Genomic DNA, 14,095 nt, shown 5'->3' with positions numbered 1-14,095 from the left:
GGGTGAGGGGAGGGCACTGGATGACCAGGGGTTTGTCCCACCTTTGGGGAATGTTTTGTTAGCCTCAGCCACAATGGGCGACGGTACATTGCGGTTGGAGGCTTTATTGGACAAATAATTTACTTATGGCCCGCAAAGGGGGGGGGAATCCCAACCAGTGGCTCGTTAGTGAAAACGGTTGGCCAAAATAGAGGCCACCCACGAAATGATCCAATCATAAAAAAATGGGGTTATGAACAATTTGGTGATTCTGGACGATTCAATTAGGTACTTGAAATTGAAAGTGAAAGCAATCACCCACAACCGCGATGGCGAAGGTGGGACCGGACGTATGAGTAATTAAAGTTACTCACTGTAGAGACTAGAGTGTCCAGAGTTGCTGGGGTCATTTGCCCTCCCTGGCACTTTCCGAGGAGAGTAGACTTGCTTACTGAAGTATGGGCAGACGGGGTGAGCGATATGTGGCAAATTATTAAAGGTAACTTGTAACAACGGAATAGAACATGCGTAGTGTAATAATCTAAGCATAATGTGCATTGGGGACATGAATGCCGTCGTCCGCAGCCTCTTCTCCAGTACGCCTTCTCCAACCGTCGTCCTTCCGAGCTCCACGTTCTATCGACGAACCCATCCTTCGTTCCACTGCTGACGGCATCATGCTTACTCGATCCTACACATCCCCTCTCTTTAATAATGAACACTGCCCAAATTAGGATTTCACATAGTCCCATTAAGTGTCTGGGCCTCCTGTAGCTCCTGCCAACTCTTGATATCCCTCGTGGAATATCTGTATTCTCTGCCAAGGAAAGTATCTTCACAGAGCTATCCACTGCAGACCCACAACCAACATCCACTCTGCTCTGCACCATGCCTCTTCCATGCACCGACCCAGCACCCGCATTGTCCTCTTTCGCCAGCACCATTACCCTTTCATTGTTCCACACTCTGCCATTACCGGTTTTCACTGCATGCCGAAACACTTCGACCACTGACAGCCATTCTCTCTCAACGCAACCGGAACCTTAATTCTAACCAAGCACCCCACACATGACACCTTTCCTCTCCTAAATCTCTTGTTATCATGCTGCATCTTGTTGATTAACTGCTTCTGCCAAATGTTGTTCTTCACTCCATCTAACCGCACTTTCCTGCCAGCCACTGCACTCATCATCCCGGAAATAATTTTGTATTGGCCTTCCTTCCCTTGTTTAGTTCAAAGGGAGAAACCCCTGTGGTACTGTGCGGTGTAAATCTATGAGCTATCACAGTCTCCTTCACCACTGCTCTCAATCTCTTCCATTTGACCATGCACATCTGAAGGCATTCTTGATCACTCTGTTGTATCTCTCTACCACACCATTGGATTGGGGGGTGATAAATGGCACTGACGCTATGAACAATAGATCTTTCTTCCAAGTATTTCTCCATCTCTCTAGATTTAAACTGCGAGCCATTGCCTGTCAGCACCTCTTCGGGATACCCCTCACACTCACATAATTCTTCCATCAATTCAATCACTTTCTGAGTCGCAACCTGAGAGGCCATAGTTGACTCCACCCATCTCGTTAACATGTCAGTCACAACGATACAATACGTAGGACGGCCCTCACTCCATATCGGACCCAACACATCAATGGCAATTTTTTTCCATGGCCCTTGCGGTATGTCTCTTAACACCATGGGTTATTTCGCCCCCACACATACTTTATCAGTTTTCAAACAAATTATACATTTCCTGAATCTTCTCTCCACTTGCAGGTCACATGTTGGCCACCAATACGTGTTCCTTATTTTGCGTTTCGTTTTCACCACGCCTTGAAGGCCCTCATGGCCAAGATGAATGATTTTCTCTCTTGGAGATACCAGCTTGTCGCTTCTCATGCGACATCCACTATGAATATATAGTTCATCTCTTACATTCCAAAAAGCACCCGCTCCAGCTTCTTGCATTTCAGCTTTGTGCCACCTTGCTGCCTCCACATTGTTCATGACTCCTAATTTCACAGTGTCTTTCAACATTTCCTCATCCCATTCTTGTCTGGATATCGCCGCATCTGACAATTCACAAATCATTTAATGTTCATCAATCTCCTCTGCCATGTCACTATAATTGGTCAATCTTGACAGGCAGTCTGCCACGTGGTTCTTTGCACCGGGAATGTTAACTAAAATTATTGTAACCTGGATGCCATCTTTGAATTCTGCTTGAAACCTTATCCAGATCTTTTGTAGCAAAGACCTCCCACAAAGGCTTGTGATCTGTGTGTGTTTCAAACTCAACACCCCAGAAGAAGCTTCTGAATTTCCCGGTGGCCCACCTTATAGGTAATGCCTCTTTCTCTATTGTTGCATAGACTTTTTCTGCTCCTTTGAGCAACCGTGAGGCAAAGGCTATAACAAATTCTCTTCCTTCATGAAATTGTATTAAAGTCGCTCCCAACCCCAAGTTACTGGCAACTGTGATGATCACCATCCCACATGAATTTCTTGTTCATCTTCAACATACTTCTCAAGACAACTATGTGATCCGAAAATCCTCTGAGTTTAGTACAGTACTCGGCCATGCCTATAAAAGGACCTGAGTTGCTCCTTGCTACTGGGTGTCACCACGAGTTTGATTGAGTCAGCTAACTTTTTTTTTGGTGAGATTCCCCTCTCCGGAAATCACATGTCCCAAATACTCAATTTCTCTCCTATTGATTCTTGACTTCTCCTTACTGAGTACCATTCCTATCTCATGAAGTTTCTTAAATACTCTTTCCAATCTTCTATTGTGTTCCTCTTCATTTTCTGCATAGACGAGAATGTCATCTTGCAAGAAAATAACTTCAGTTTCTCCATCCAAGATACGATACATGATCTTCTGAAACACAGAAGCCGCCGAGATTAATCCAAATGGCATCCTTCGATACTGATATAGTCCCTCCGGGGTGAATAATGCAGTCAGATGCCTAGATTCCTTATGTAATTTCACTTGATGATAAGCAGCAGTCAAGTCCAATGGCGAAAATATTTTTGCCGAGCCCATCGTCAAGATCAACTCCTATATATTTGGCAATTGGTCTCTCTCGGGAATGATACTTATCCAGTTCTCTCATATCAATGCACAGTCTAACTTTTCCCAAGCTCTTCCTAACCACAACCAATGGTGATACCCAGTCAGCATCAATGCTTTCGGTAATCCCCTGTTCTTCTAGCTTTTTGAGTTTTAGTTTTACTTCTTCTCTAAGTTCTAATTTTATATTGCGTAGCTTCTGTGCAAATGGCTTAACATCAGACTTGAGCAGAATGTGATGAGTGAAACTTTTCACACATCCTACGGCATTCTCCTTAAATATCTATGCACGTATCTTCTCCATGTTTGCTTCTGATCCTTCTACTAGCAGTAGTGATTCACTTGCATTAGGATCCAGCCGGAATTTCAATAACTTCTGGTGAGTCCAACTGAGAAGTGAAGATCCTCAATTTTTTGAAACATAAATGCGACCTTCAGCATGCCTTTCTTTGAACATTAATATAGCACTGAACCAACCTATAAGCTCAATCTGTGCTCCTCCATATGCTTTCGGTCTAACATCCACTTCATGTAGAAACTCTGGTCTACAACTCTTCTACACTCTCTCTGGAATGAGTGTATATCTAGCTCCTAAATCTACCATCATAACGGTAGGATGTCCATTAATTACAATTGTCATTCTTGGGATGTCGACCTCCTTGCCATCATCCGATAACATGAATAAACATTCTTCTCCTTCATCACTATCCCCTATCCAGTTCATGCTTGAGCATTCCCGTCTGCTTCTACAGCACTTGGCAAGTTGTCCTCTTCCATTGCAATTTCTGCATATAATCTTTAAAGCAGGACAAGTGGGGCTGCTTGCCCAATGCGATGGACTCCCAAATCTGTAACATGTCCTCAACATTGATCCAGCACGGGATGTTTGGTGGCATTGGGTTGAGCCGCCACGCTGTGCCCCCTGGCGGCGGCAAAGTTTCTGATGAGCAGCAGAGCTGGCATAGGGATATCCTAGATGAGGAATTCGTGGGTGGAACATCCATCAGAAAAAAAATTACAGAGAGGTAAGTAATTTCTTCTTCTCTGGTGTCTCTTGAAAAGAGAGAAGACTTGGTCAGCACTTTCTTCAGATGGTATGAGTGATGCAAGTTTGTACTACATATGCACAAACAGGCACTTAAGGGAGGGGACAGGAAATGGGGCCCTCTCAAGTCACCATGCCCTTCTGCGGTAAGACTGGATGTGGTGTCCACCCTGGTAGGCCTCAAACCCAAGGCTGAGTGTGGTTCTTATTCCCTCATGAGAGGGCCATGTTACGGACCTTATGAGAGTACCCGGGTTGGATTTGCTGTCAAGTTATTATGTTCTCGCCATTGCAGTTTGTATTGACAACCTTTAACTATGGTAAAAATATAACCCAATGATTCTACTTTTAAAATAAGGTTGTAAATACAAAATTCCCAACTCTGCAATCAGTTTTAATTCATAACAAATTCATGCATCCATATCTGGATTTAGTCAACTCAACCTTAAATTTTTCAATGGATTTTCCCAGTTTATTTGAAAATAATAAACCTCAACAGAACAACGCTTCTTTTAATAGATAAAAAATAAGTACAAAATACAGACAGATTTTAGAGTTGTGTCTAAATGGAGAGGTGCTAGTGAAAACAGAGAAGGGAAAGAGGGTGGAGCCCCCACCCCCTAAAAAAGGTCAGGAGGACGGTCTAATTGGTCAGAAAATAACAACAAGTTTATGAACAAAAGGGATAGGAAGAATGCACATAAATCCCAAAAATTGATTTTTCTTCAAATTACTGCTTTCAGACATTCTACCAAGAAAGGTACCTCTGCAACCATTAATATTTGGTTCTTAATTCATCACAAAGGTGGCCTCTCTTGCTTTCTAGAGGCTTCTCTTTTGAAGGTCACAGCAGTTACATGTGATTTTAACAAATGAAAAAATGAAGAATACCCCCTCCAAGCCCCCGTTTCCCCTTGTTTGAAATCCACTCCCCACCAGATTTAACCCCTTACCCCACTCATATATATATATATATATATTTTATTCAGTATTTTTCATTGTTTTTTGAGTTGTTAAAATGTCATTCTTTGTTTTCAATTCGTTAAAATCACTGCATACCTGTCACAGTTAGGGCTGGCATGTAGACCTCTCATTCTTCTTTCTGTAAGACCTACTGTTCGATCTCCAATTCCAGTGATAATACTGGGTTTTGGAATACAGACACAGTAGAGCTTCTTTGGTAAACCAGTTAGGTATACCCCAAACCCACTTTCCAAACATTTCTGCTTTATAATGTCCCACAAGTATGGTGGAATGCAGAAGGAATATCAAAGTAAATGTTACTGACTTGGAGACTACTGTCCTCCCAGCCCATAGTTCTGTCACCCCTTCTGCATTTGTCCTCACTCTGCCCGCTAAACTAGGAATCAGAGAAATACAAGCTATGTTATGGAAACGGATTGTTGGGGCGAGGCTAGTGGTTTTTACAGGTTTGGGGTGGTGTCTGTAATGATGTGGCTGCATGCACGGCTATGCTAACCAGTTGCAGTGAGGGATTTTACACTCTGCTAAGAAAACCTCTCTGGTCATATCCCTGTGCTTGGTAACTACCACAGTTAAGAAGGACGGGGAGCTATGGATTTGGCTTAAATTAGTCACCACTGTGAGTAACTTTTACTAACTCGGCTGTTGGTTTTGTATTTGTTGGAATGCAATATCTTAGACCTGTGAAGTATTAAAAAAGGTACAGATTAGTGATGAATAAAGACACTGTATTGAATTGCTTGTAAAATGAAATCATTTTTTAAAGTTCACATTAGCTTCCATATTTCTGTGTGATGACCCATGAATCTTCCCTGGCTAACTTTAAGCTTTGTCCCTTATAACAGTATGTTAATTGATTGTAAAACAATATGGCAAACCTAATAGCCAAAACTTCTTTACTCCTGTTTTTCACAGCTCTTTCACATAGACTTTGGGCACATTCTCGGAAACTTCAAGTCAAAATTTAAAATTAAAAGGGAACGAGGACCTTTCATTCTAACCTATGACTTTATCCATGTTATCCAACAAGGAAAAACTGGAAACACTGAGAAATTTGGAAGGTAATAATTTATTTGGTATGAGAACAAAGAGCTATTGAAAAGGAATGGTTGTTAAGGATTAAACTGAAACAAGTCACATATCCAATTCATATGGATGATAAATCAAAAAGCAAAACAATAATACAAAAATAAGATGACAGACAAAAATAGGTGGGGGATTGGGAGGGGCCGGAAGGGTTCAAGAGAAGGGCATAAAAGGCTCTGTTCGTTAATGCTTTGTCCATTATCTCATAATACCTTCTTACAGTGTATGATGAGTAATAGTTGTATTACCTCTTATTCTTTGAACTGCCCCTATTATTTTAGTTTTTGCAGAGAATATCCGCTTCCATTAACGGGTTAGATCACTTTGGAGAAATGACATAAATTACAATTAACTAAAGCATTTTGCAGATGCCGCTCAGCATTGTTAGTCTAATGTAAAAGGCACAGTTTTACCCAAGGTAATGCACATCTTAGACCAGTTTCCTAGTTCCCAGTTAATGTACATAATTAGGTTTCTGGAAGGATTAGTAGATGTTGCCAGTGGCTTTTTAAGAATCCTGTGTTTAATAGTTGGGTGATCACAATATTATTTCAGTTATATAGATTAAATCTTAGTGTTCCGCGAGACTCGAGCCAGCATGCTATTTAAAGATGCAGCACACACGGTGTTCGCGGTCTTTCATTACATTGAAATCGTAATGGGAGAAAGAGAAAAATCGCCGCACTTCTGAGACGGTCTCTCACCTGAAACTGCATGAAACGCGTATAATCGCGCGCAGAGTGTCTGAAGGGGGCGTCCGAAGGCGTCCCCTTCGTTGTTAAACTAAGAGTGAGTCGCCATGACGACGTAATCCAAGAGTAGTCCGTTCTCTAATTTTGAGACCATTGTTGTTATTGTATCGAAAGCGGCGGCCATTACTAAATGGAAAAGGTTATGTGCTTCATGTATTACTCGACCTAGTCCATTTAAAGAACTAGGTAATTTAGGTGCTTGTTAAAGAGTGCTAATTGTTTAGATTCAAATCATCTCAGAATCCACCGATCATTTGTTTATAAAAACGATCTGTATATTGTAGTAAGTCAAATTGAATTCCTTGTTCAAATACTGACTGTGATAGTTGCTTGGGTGATGGCTGCCTACTGCAAGAAAAAGTAAATTATATGCATTCAGGTAACATTATCTCAAAATATAGTTAGTTGCCATTAGTGCTACCAGGCCAAATGTCTCGAGCATATTTTTAGGTGACATAAATGTGTACAGAGGTTATATCCTAAATCCTAAACAATTATCAAAAAACAATTATTAAAAAAGATTGCAAGCATGATGACATAGTGTCAGGGTGATACATTAGTATGGTACCAAATTCTCAAACTTAGCCAATCTAGAAGTTATTACATATTTTGTGATATTTAAAGTAATCAGGATGATTATATCTGGTTCCTTTTAAAGGAAGGAGACCATTTCGTTGTCTGTGTTGAGGCCGAGAACTGTGGAGTTAAGTTTGCATATTGTTCTTGCTTCCGCTTGTCTCAACTTTTTCTCCTTATTGCCACCTCTTTTTCCCAAGGAGACTTTCTGAAGACCAATAAACTTGATGTTCGCCTTGTTGTCCATTTGGTGTCGCTCTTGGCAATGGGTGGCTAATGGTAACCTTGGGTCTTGGCTCCCAATTTTGGCCAAGTGTTCTCTAATCCATTAGCCACCCATTGGCAAGAGCGACACCAAATGGACAACAAGGCGAACATCAAGTTTATTGTTTAGGATTTAGGATATAACCTCTGTACACATTTATGTCACCTAAAAATATGCTTGAAACTTTTGGCCTGGTAGCACTAATGGCAACTAACTATATTTTGAGATAATGTTACCTGAATGCATATAATTTACTTTTTCTTGCAGTAGACAGCCATCACCCGAGCAACTATCACAGACAGTATTTGAACAAGGAATCAAATTTGACTTACTACAATATACAGATCGTTTTTATAAACAAATAAATGATCGGTGGATTCTGAGATGATTTGAATCTAAACAATTAGCACTCTTTAACAAGCACCTACATTACCTAGTTCTTTAAATGGACTAGGTCGAGTAATACATGAAGCACATAACCTTTTCCATTTAGTAATGGCCGCCACTTTCGATACTATAACGGAGTACGGACTACTCTGGGAGTACGTCGTCATGGCGACTCACTCTTAGTTTAACAACGAAGGGGACGCCTTCGGACGCCCCCTTCGGACACTCAGCACGCGATTATACACAAATCATGCATTTTCAGGTGAGAGACCGTCTCAGAAGTTCGGCGGTTTTTCTCTTTCTCCCATTACGATTTCAATGTAATGAAAGACCGCGAGCACCGTATGTGCTGCATCTTTAAATAGCACGCTGGCTCGAGTCTGGCGGAACACTAAGATTTAATCTATATAACTGAATTAATATTGTGATCACACAACTATTAAACACAGGATTCTTAAAAAGCCACTGGCAACATCTATTAATCCTTACGGAAACCTAATTATGTACATTAACTGGGAACTAGGAAACTGGTCTAAGATGAGCATTACCTTGGGTGAAACTTTGCCTATTACATTAGACTAACAGTGCTGAGCGGCATCTGCAAAATGCTTTAGTTAATTGTAATTTATGTCATTTCTCCAAAGGGATCTAACCCGTTAATGGAAGCGGATATTATCTGCAAAAACTAAACTAATAGGGGCAGTTCAAAGAATAAGAGGTAATACAACTATTACTCACCATACACTGTAAGAAGGTATTATGAGATAATGGACAAAGCATTAACTAACTGAGCCTTTTATGCCCTTCTCTTGAACCCTTATGGTCCCTCCCAATCCCCCACCTATTTTTGTCTGTCATCTTATTTTTGCGTTATTCTTTTGCTTTTTGTTTTATCATCCATATGAATTGGATATGTGACTTGTTTCTTTGTTCTATGTTCATTCTTTTGCTAATGTACAATATGTGATCTAACATAATGTCTTTTTGTTATTTTTGGCACTTAATTACTGTATATTCACTATAATCAGCCCTGATTTGAGAAAGGTCTATTAAGGGACCTAAACACGTGTCATCACAAAGGGCACCTCAACGCATTAAATATTATTTTCTTAAAACTGGGCGCAGTCTCATTCTCTGTCTTCTTTCCTTCTCATGACAAATATGTCTGGAAAAGAACATGGAGCCAACATAGCTAAATCTGATAACCTTTCCAACTAAATTTAAATGTATATAAAAGGTAATGTATTAACCAATATAGGTGCCACAGTAGCGATCCTTCCCAAGTAGGGTTGATAACAAATGCGCTGTTGCTTAGATGGATTTTGGGAAGACTCGTATTTGTGGTCATTTCTTGGGTCATAGAGTAACATAAACAGTTAATTTAGACTTTGAATAATTTGTCAAGAGTCAATTATCACTTAGTAGTGGCAAGTGCATATTTTGAGACCTGCATTTAGAGTAGAGAAGTTACATCATGTGGAGTATATTATCTGCGTATATTGGATGTACTTATTTTTGGTAATCGTACATATTTTCCTACCATGTAAATAGTTTTGAGAAAAGGTTTGGAATGTTATTGCATGTACTTTGAACAACATTGACCCTATTAATTCTCCATTTAATGTCACACCAATAAGTCATTCTTATTTATTAATTTCTGGATGAGACCCCTCCAATATTTTTGTAGGTCTATGGCGTGTCTTAATGTATTACCTAGTTGATAGGTTGGCCCTGATTTTTATAATGTGGACGCGAGATCTGTGTCTGCTTGGGTGGTGATATTCTCTGGAGTTTTTCAGCCTCCCCATGGCTTTCCTTCTTCCGCGCCTCCCTTTCTGCCTCACCACACTGATCCGGATGCCTCACGGTCAGGAGCCCTAGAACGGGATTCCTTGTTCTCTCCTGCACAGCTCTCTTCCGTACTGCCTCTGCCATTTTTAAAGGTCCTGCTCACTTTAAATCTAGTAAAACAACTAGTCTTCATGTTAGACTCCAGGGGTCTCTTGGTTTGCATAAACTCCTTCCTCCTCTTCCTCGTCTCAGTACCTGAGGATTTATGTGAGATGAAGTCCATAGATGTAACAGGATTTCTTACATGTGGTTGTTCAAAATCTTACAGAAGGGTGTTAGGCAGAAACCTGTGCAGTTCCCTTAGAGACCACTGGAAAAAGTTTAAGACCACATGAGTAAGCAGTAAAACCAATTGGTAGCAGTCTGCACCACCCAGGTTTACCTGGTAGCTGTGGCTGAGCAGTTAGACTTCTCTCAAGAAGAGTTAGTCAGTATATAGAGTATATACAATAGGGCTAAAAACACAGTAGAACAAGCAAACACTGACCAGAGCTTTGGTATAAAAGTATATGATTATTTATTTTAAAACACACTTATGAAAATACACTGGCACTAATATATCAAGCAAGTTCAAACACAGTCACTATGTATATACACCTCCCTAGTTAATTATTCGACAAGTCTAGGGTAAGACACCACTTATTAACAAAACAGAGGTGAGCGTGTAACCTTAGATGGCACTCCAATAATTTGTTTAAAAAGGGAGAGGAAAGGCAGAGTATGGAAATAACACAGTACCAACACTTTAAGAAACCACAGCAAGTCAAGAAGGGCAGGGTCTACTGTAGAGCCAAGAGTTCATAGACCAGGCCCACTCTTGGAGAGAGCAAGGCGGAATGTGCCCAAGATCACACAGTGGAAATGCACTCAGTCTTTGCAGAAAAGGTCAAAAAGAGGTTGGAGCAGTTCAGAAAGGCAAAGTTAGCAGGTCTGAGGTCAACCCAGTTGGAAGGTCAAGGATTTACAGGACACCTTGGACAATCCGTTGCAAGGGAGACCACGCGGGACACAGTACCTAAAATGGTGAGAAAGCTCCAGTGGTGGCAGTTGTTCCTGGCAGCGGGTGCAAGTCGTGGCTTCGACCAGAGGAAGAAAGCTGGAGGTCGTTGCACTGCCAGGGAAGAAACCAGCCGCGGAGTTCCCGATTAAAAGGTATGACTCTTTTATTCGCGGTTAGTGGTGAAGCGTGGCTTTCCTGCCGCCGGGGTTGTTGGCACGGGCGATTCGACCACGAGACGTCCAGGAAGGCGAAAAAGGCGAACTGGTTGGTCCCACCAGCTCAAAGGGAAGAAGACTCTCCTGGAAGAAGATCTCCTCTGTCGTCGGGGAAGAGGTGAATTCGTACAGCAGGGCTCCACCGGTGGTGTCGTCATTGTAGATGGCTCAGCTTCTCCCCTCTCCGGATTCTTTAGGTCCTGTGGCGACCTCTGAAGTTCCAGTCCCCAAAGCCCTGCTTTTATGCAGAAAAACCCCCATTCAACAGCCTAGCTGTCACTCAAACATGCTAAGTGGTGAGCGGGGCAGTTCACCACTGGGCCAATCACACAAGAGTGCGACTTGAGTTGCCAAGGCAACTCGGTCCAGAGTGCCTAATCCCGCTCCCACACATCCTGTAGACCCCAGACAGAGTGGCACCATTTGGATGGCTTCTGTGCAGAAGCCCGCCAAAAAGTGGAACAAAGGGCTCGACTTGGGTTAGAGTTTCAGAGGCGAACACAAACACCATTTTAAAAATGAGTCCTGGCAAAAAGACCCAACCGGGGAATAAATATTAAATGAATAACCCAGCGGTATCTTTAACATTGCACCAAAAAGTGGTGCGTTTAAAATCAATGGGAAAATCCCATAAGAAATATTCCGGTGGAATATTTCGCGTGGTATCCACTGCCACCAGCCAGAAACTCGACAAGGGGGGGAATGGACAGTGCCCCCTTGGAAAAAAGACCCAGGGGCAATCGAATTACCCCTACCAGTACTTCCACAATATGATGGTTTGTACTGGTTCTGTTCACAATTTGAAACTAGTAAAGCCAATGGTGACTTTACATGCCCTGGGAGACGGTAGTCAGTCCCAGGGTATGGAGTCTATGGTTGGGGGTCACTATGACACCCCTGTGTTACTGCACTTAGGGTGCTGTGTAACACATACCAAAAACACATGAAGCCCTATGGAGTAAAAGACCCCATAGCCCATAAAAACACATTCACAGTCAAAGGACATTCTCAAATCATGCCTAAGAGTGGGAGAAAAAAGAGTCTCACTCTTATCAGGAGAAAAAAATAAACCCCAAAAATCCAGCAAAGCTGCTGGGGGACTCACTAGGTTTGGGAAATTAGCCTTAACAAAGAATTCTCCCTAACAGAGGGCACATCCAAACCAGAAGATGTTAGGTATGAGTTGAGTGTTTGTTGAGTGTTTGATTCGTAGATGGGGGATTGACTAAAAGGAAAGGTTTTCTTTTTTACTATAGGGTGAAATTGTTGAGTGACAACAAGCCTTTAAGGACTTGGATATTGTAGGTTCTTCCTCATGGGAAAGGGGGAAATACCTCCTCATCTGATGGAGTCACAACCTTCCCCCAGTAGTTGTCTCCTACCATGTGATCCTCCCATACGGTCAGGGTCAGGCTGCGGCTGCTGTCCCCTGGCCATATGTGCGGAGGTCACAGTGAGGAAATCGGTGATGACTCCACTGGATTCATCACAGTCTGTTTTGAGTATTATAACCTTGCCACTGGTGAAGGGAGAGACAGTAGTTGGCCCACAGAAGGGGGAGAGCTAATGGAAAGAGGATAAAGAGGCAGAAAACAGGAAGTGGTGGGTTGGTCGGGTAAGGTCAGAGGGGGTGAATGTAGACCAATGGACCTGGCGGAGGCAGAATGGAGCAGAGGAGCAAAGAGCAGAATTATTAAAGGAGTGTGCAACGTGAGGTATTGCTTGGTGAGAGAAAATGCTACTTGGTTGTGAGTGTGTGTGAATGTGTTATGATTGAGATTGCTAGAGTCGGGAGTGTATGTGAATGTGAATGAGGAAGGAGTTTGGATGTGTGCGAGGGTGTGGGTATTTATAGTGCAGTGGAGGTGATGGTAATAGTGTGAAGAGGTTAGTAGTAGCGTGGAGAGGGAAGGAGTAATATTGTTGAGAAGGTTAGTAGTAGTGTGGAGATTGGAGGAGAGAGCTATAGCTATGTAAGAGACAGTAGCAGTGTAAGAGGCTAGAGTAGTATTAGTGGAAGAGGATTGAGTAGTAGGTAGGGCAGACTCAGGAAAAGGCCATCACAGGGACACATTGACAGTGGGAAGAGAGCGGGAGGAAGCGAGTTTAAGAAAAGCTAACACATCAGGTATCACTTGTTAGGTCTCACCAAGAATGTTCCCTGAGAGCGTGTAGACAGATGAAGTGCGTGTCTTTAGACCATCACCTTGAGCTGGGCAGTTTTAGATAGTAGCGGCTACCAATCTCTGTTAACCAAGCTAGTGTTGAGGAACATCTGGGCCCGAGAGGTGGCTTCCCACTCAGATTAGATAGAGAGGTACGGCCCATAGAGAACTCTCTACTACAAATCTAATAACACTGGAACGGTCTTCATGAGTTGGTGTGTTCTTGAGGACATCTGTGATGCCAGACTTCGACAGAGCAGGTGATGTAAATCTGGAAAAAGCATGCTTCAATGGATTGCTTTTCTCCTGCAGATTCATCATCTGATAGATATCCTCATCCAGCTCTACTGCTCGGAAACTTTTTCGACAGGGGACGTAGTGGACCTCGACTCGGCCATTGATCCATCTTGCTCGGTGCTCGATCGTCACCTCTGGACGTGATGTCAGGCGTTGTATGTATGTATGTATGTATATATGTGTGTGGGTATATATATATATATATATATATATATATATATATTTATTTTATTTTTTTTTTGGCTTGTGGAATCTGCTTGGATCACATGCTGTGCATAGGCCTACATCTAGTGGAACCTGCAGAGTATTCGAGTTGTTGTTTTCGAAAATGGACGTCGACAGGGCATGCCAGTAATACTATCCCTAGTGTGACGTCCACTGTACCCATGGTCCTTCACTCGTCAAGATCCCTCCGAT

General features: G+C 42.2%; 1 protein-coding gene across 7 annotated transcripts in view; it reads left to right on the top strand.

Moving 5' to 3' along the window:
- PIK3CB (phosphatidylinositol-4,5-bisphosphate 3-kinase catalytic subunit beta) overlaps positions 1–14,095 on the top strand; it is a 2,502,085-nt gene that overhangs the window by 2,244,953 nt on the left and 243,037 nt on the right. For all 7 annotated transcript variants that reach the window (XM_069617988.1, XM_069617990.1, XM_069617991.1 and 4 more), the window contains one exon: positions 6,000–6,145. In XM_069617988.1, the coding sequence (XP_069474089.1) occupies positions 6,000–6,145 (146 nt within the window). The remainder of the gene's footprint in view (positions 1–5,999; positions 6,146–14,095) is intronic.

This window comes from Ambystoma mexicanum, chromosome 10, assembly GCF_040938575.1.
Source record: "Ambystoma mexicanum isolate Mex_15411 chromosome 10, UKY_AmexF1_1, whole genome shotgun sequence".
In the NCBI taxonomy this organism is placed as follows: Eukaryota; Metazoa; Chordata; class Amphibia; order Caudata; family Ambystomatidae; genus Ambystoma; species Ambystoma mexicanum.
This window is presented reverse-complemented; position numbering and strand designations above follow the sequence as displayed.